Source organism: Paracoccidioides brasiliensis, assembly GCF_000150735.1.
Source record: "Paracoccidioides brasiliensis Pb18 unplaced genomic scaffold supercont2.22, whole genome shotgun sequence".
Taxonomy (NCBI): domain Eukaryota; kingdom Fungi; phylum Ascomycota; class Eurotiomycetes; order Onygenales; family Ajellomycetaceae; genus Paracoccidioides; species Paracoccidioides brasiliensis.
Genome location: NW_011371379.1, coordinates 14,824 through 16,936, shown reverse-complemented (window position 1 = coordinate 16,936; position 2,113 = coordinate 14,824). Strand labels below are relative to the sequence as shown.

The window sequence follows — 2,113 nt, the reverse complement described above, 5'->3', positions numbered from 1 at the left end:
TTCATTCCATCAAGCTTAGTATTTCATTATATAGCAGTTAGCAATGCAGAGAGTTTCCTTCTTATGCAGCTCACATTCACTCTCTTACATAATACTAAGCTTCATCCTACCCCTTCTACTCAGAATTGAGTAGAACCTGCTCAGTGAGAATCTGATGGCACAACATACAATAGCAATTCATCCCCCTTACTACTTATCAGAGAGACCCAGATCAGAATGACCACCTCAGACTTCCAGCCCTCTGAAAAGATCAAGAGGAACTGGTGATATGTTCTAACTAGGCCAACTGATCAACCACAGGTCTCACTTGAAGAATTCAGACAGATGATTCACTCAGACAAGAACCATGTCTACAAAGAATTAGCAGCAATCTTTGACAGCATCTTTGATGATAAAAAAACATTGAGAAATACAATCACATGTCTGAGGATGAAATGAAACAACATCACTGACCAGACTGCTGTCAAGCAAAGCCAGATTGATGAGCTAATTGCTGAACACAATGAACTTAGCCACACTCTGGTCCACATGACAGTCAGCAATCAAGCAGCAAGTTGAGGTGTTATCCTCTCTGAGACTACCCAGAGATCTGTCAAGATTGATGACTCAAAACACCTCACTGACAGCAAGAAGTCAAAATTTGAACACTGGCTCTTTTAGATGAAGAACAAGCTCTGAGAGAATGCTGACCACTACCCTACTGAACACATGAGAATTGCATACATTGAAAACCAGACTAATGGGGACGTGGCATGTCACATTGCACTCTGTATGGAAGAGGACTACAAGACAGACTTCAATGACAAGCTGTTCTTTGACCTTCAGAGAATGGTGGCAGTAGCCAATGCAATCATCAATATATATGCTGAGTTTCAGAAGATCTGTGCTCAGGCAGCTCACATTCTCTAGACAATCAATGCCACTCAGAAGTCAAAGAGCTTGCAGGGAAATGAGTCTAATATCTTCAAGCAAAACACTCTGTGGGTCTCTGACAGTCAAACTTCTCACAGCATCTCAGCCACAAAATCCTCTATCATAAAGAAAGCCTTGGACACTCATTCAGATATTCAGTGCTACTACTGCAAGAAGAAAGATCACATTGCCAGAAACTGCTCTGTGAAGCAGAAGTCTCAACAGATGATCACTGAGCTCACAGAGAATGACACTTCTGAGTCTTCAGCAGATTTGAGAAAAGAGTGAGTCTGAGAGAAGACTTCACCTCAGGTAGTTCAATAGTCTGTGAGAGGTTTGAGATGAAGAACTTGATTGAGGGAAAGAGCTTTAATGTCTCAATTAAATTAGTCCATAATGAAATTGCTACTTCTACAAATTCTCTCACTGATACTGAAGCAAATGATGTGAATTTTATTGATATCTGATATACTATAGAATTGATGAGATTCTTCAATAGAAAGTTTCAGAAACTCCCATTCAAATGCTGCATGAAGGGATACAATGATGCCTCTGATGAGGTGATAGACTGCACATTGACCCTAAACCTCTGGGTGAATGGCTGGAGATTCCGGAATGTTCCTCTGCTGATGATGGACCTAGGCCAGTACTCTGTCATCCTGGGATGAAAGTGGTTGACAGCACAGGATATATGGCTGGATGTTAAAAACCAACATCTGGTTTGGCTGAGTGAACAGTCTATTCCAGAACAGATGGTGGAGCTGATGCTGAAGATAGTGCTCTGATCAATACTGAAGCATCCAGACTCTAAGTCTGAGTATCAGACAGATGTGAAATGAAGAGAGATCAAACTGAACAAGAAGATCAGACAGAAGCATCAGGCTCAGCTCTGCAGATTGAAAGGGACCAGCTCAGCCATGACATCTAAGACAAGACAGAGACCAACCTGGGAGGAGACAGCATCACAGATGATGAATATGAACTTCATTGAGACTGCTTCTTTTCACAGTTATATGAAGAACAAGAACTCAACAGTCTTCATAACCAGTCTGTATGAAATTGATAAACAGCTTGAGAAGAAGTGGAGTTTAGTGAGAGCTGAGAAGAAGTCTGATGAGAAGCTGATCAGCAACTTACCAGAATGATTGAAAGGTCAGAAGGACTATTTCTCAAAGAAAGCATCAGATAAATTACCCTCTCT

The 2,113-nt window shown here is 41.2% G+C and overlaps 1 protein-coding gene across 1 annotated transcript; it reads left to right on the top strand.

Annotated features, from left to right (window-relative positions):
* Positions 1-708: 708 nt before the first annotated feature.
* PADG_12490 (uncharacterized protein) lies at positions 709-1,580 on the top strand (the record flags this gene model as incomplete). Its single annotated transcript, XM_010765592.1, has 3 exons — positions 709-837; positions 910-1,196; positions 1,412-1,580. The coding sequence occupies 3 exons, from the start codon at positions 709-711 to the stop codon at positions 1,578-1,580; spliced, it is 585 nt and encodes a 194-aa protein (XP_010763894.1).
* Between the last annotated feature and the right edge of the window lie 533 nt (positions 1,581-2,113).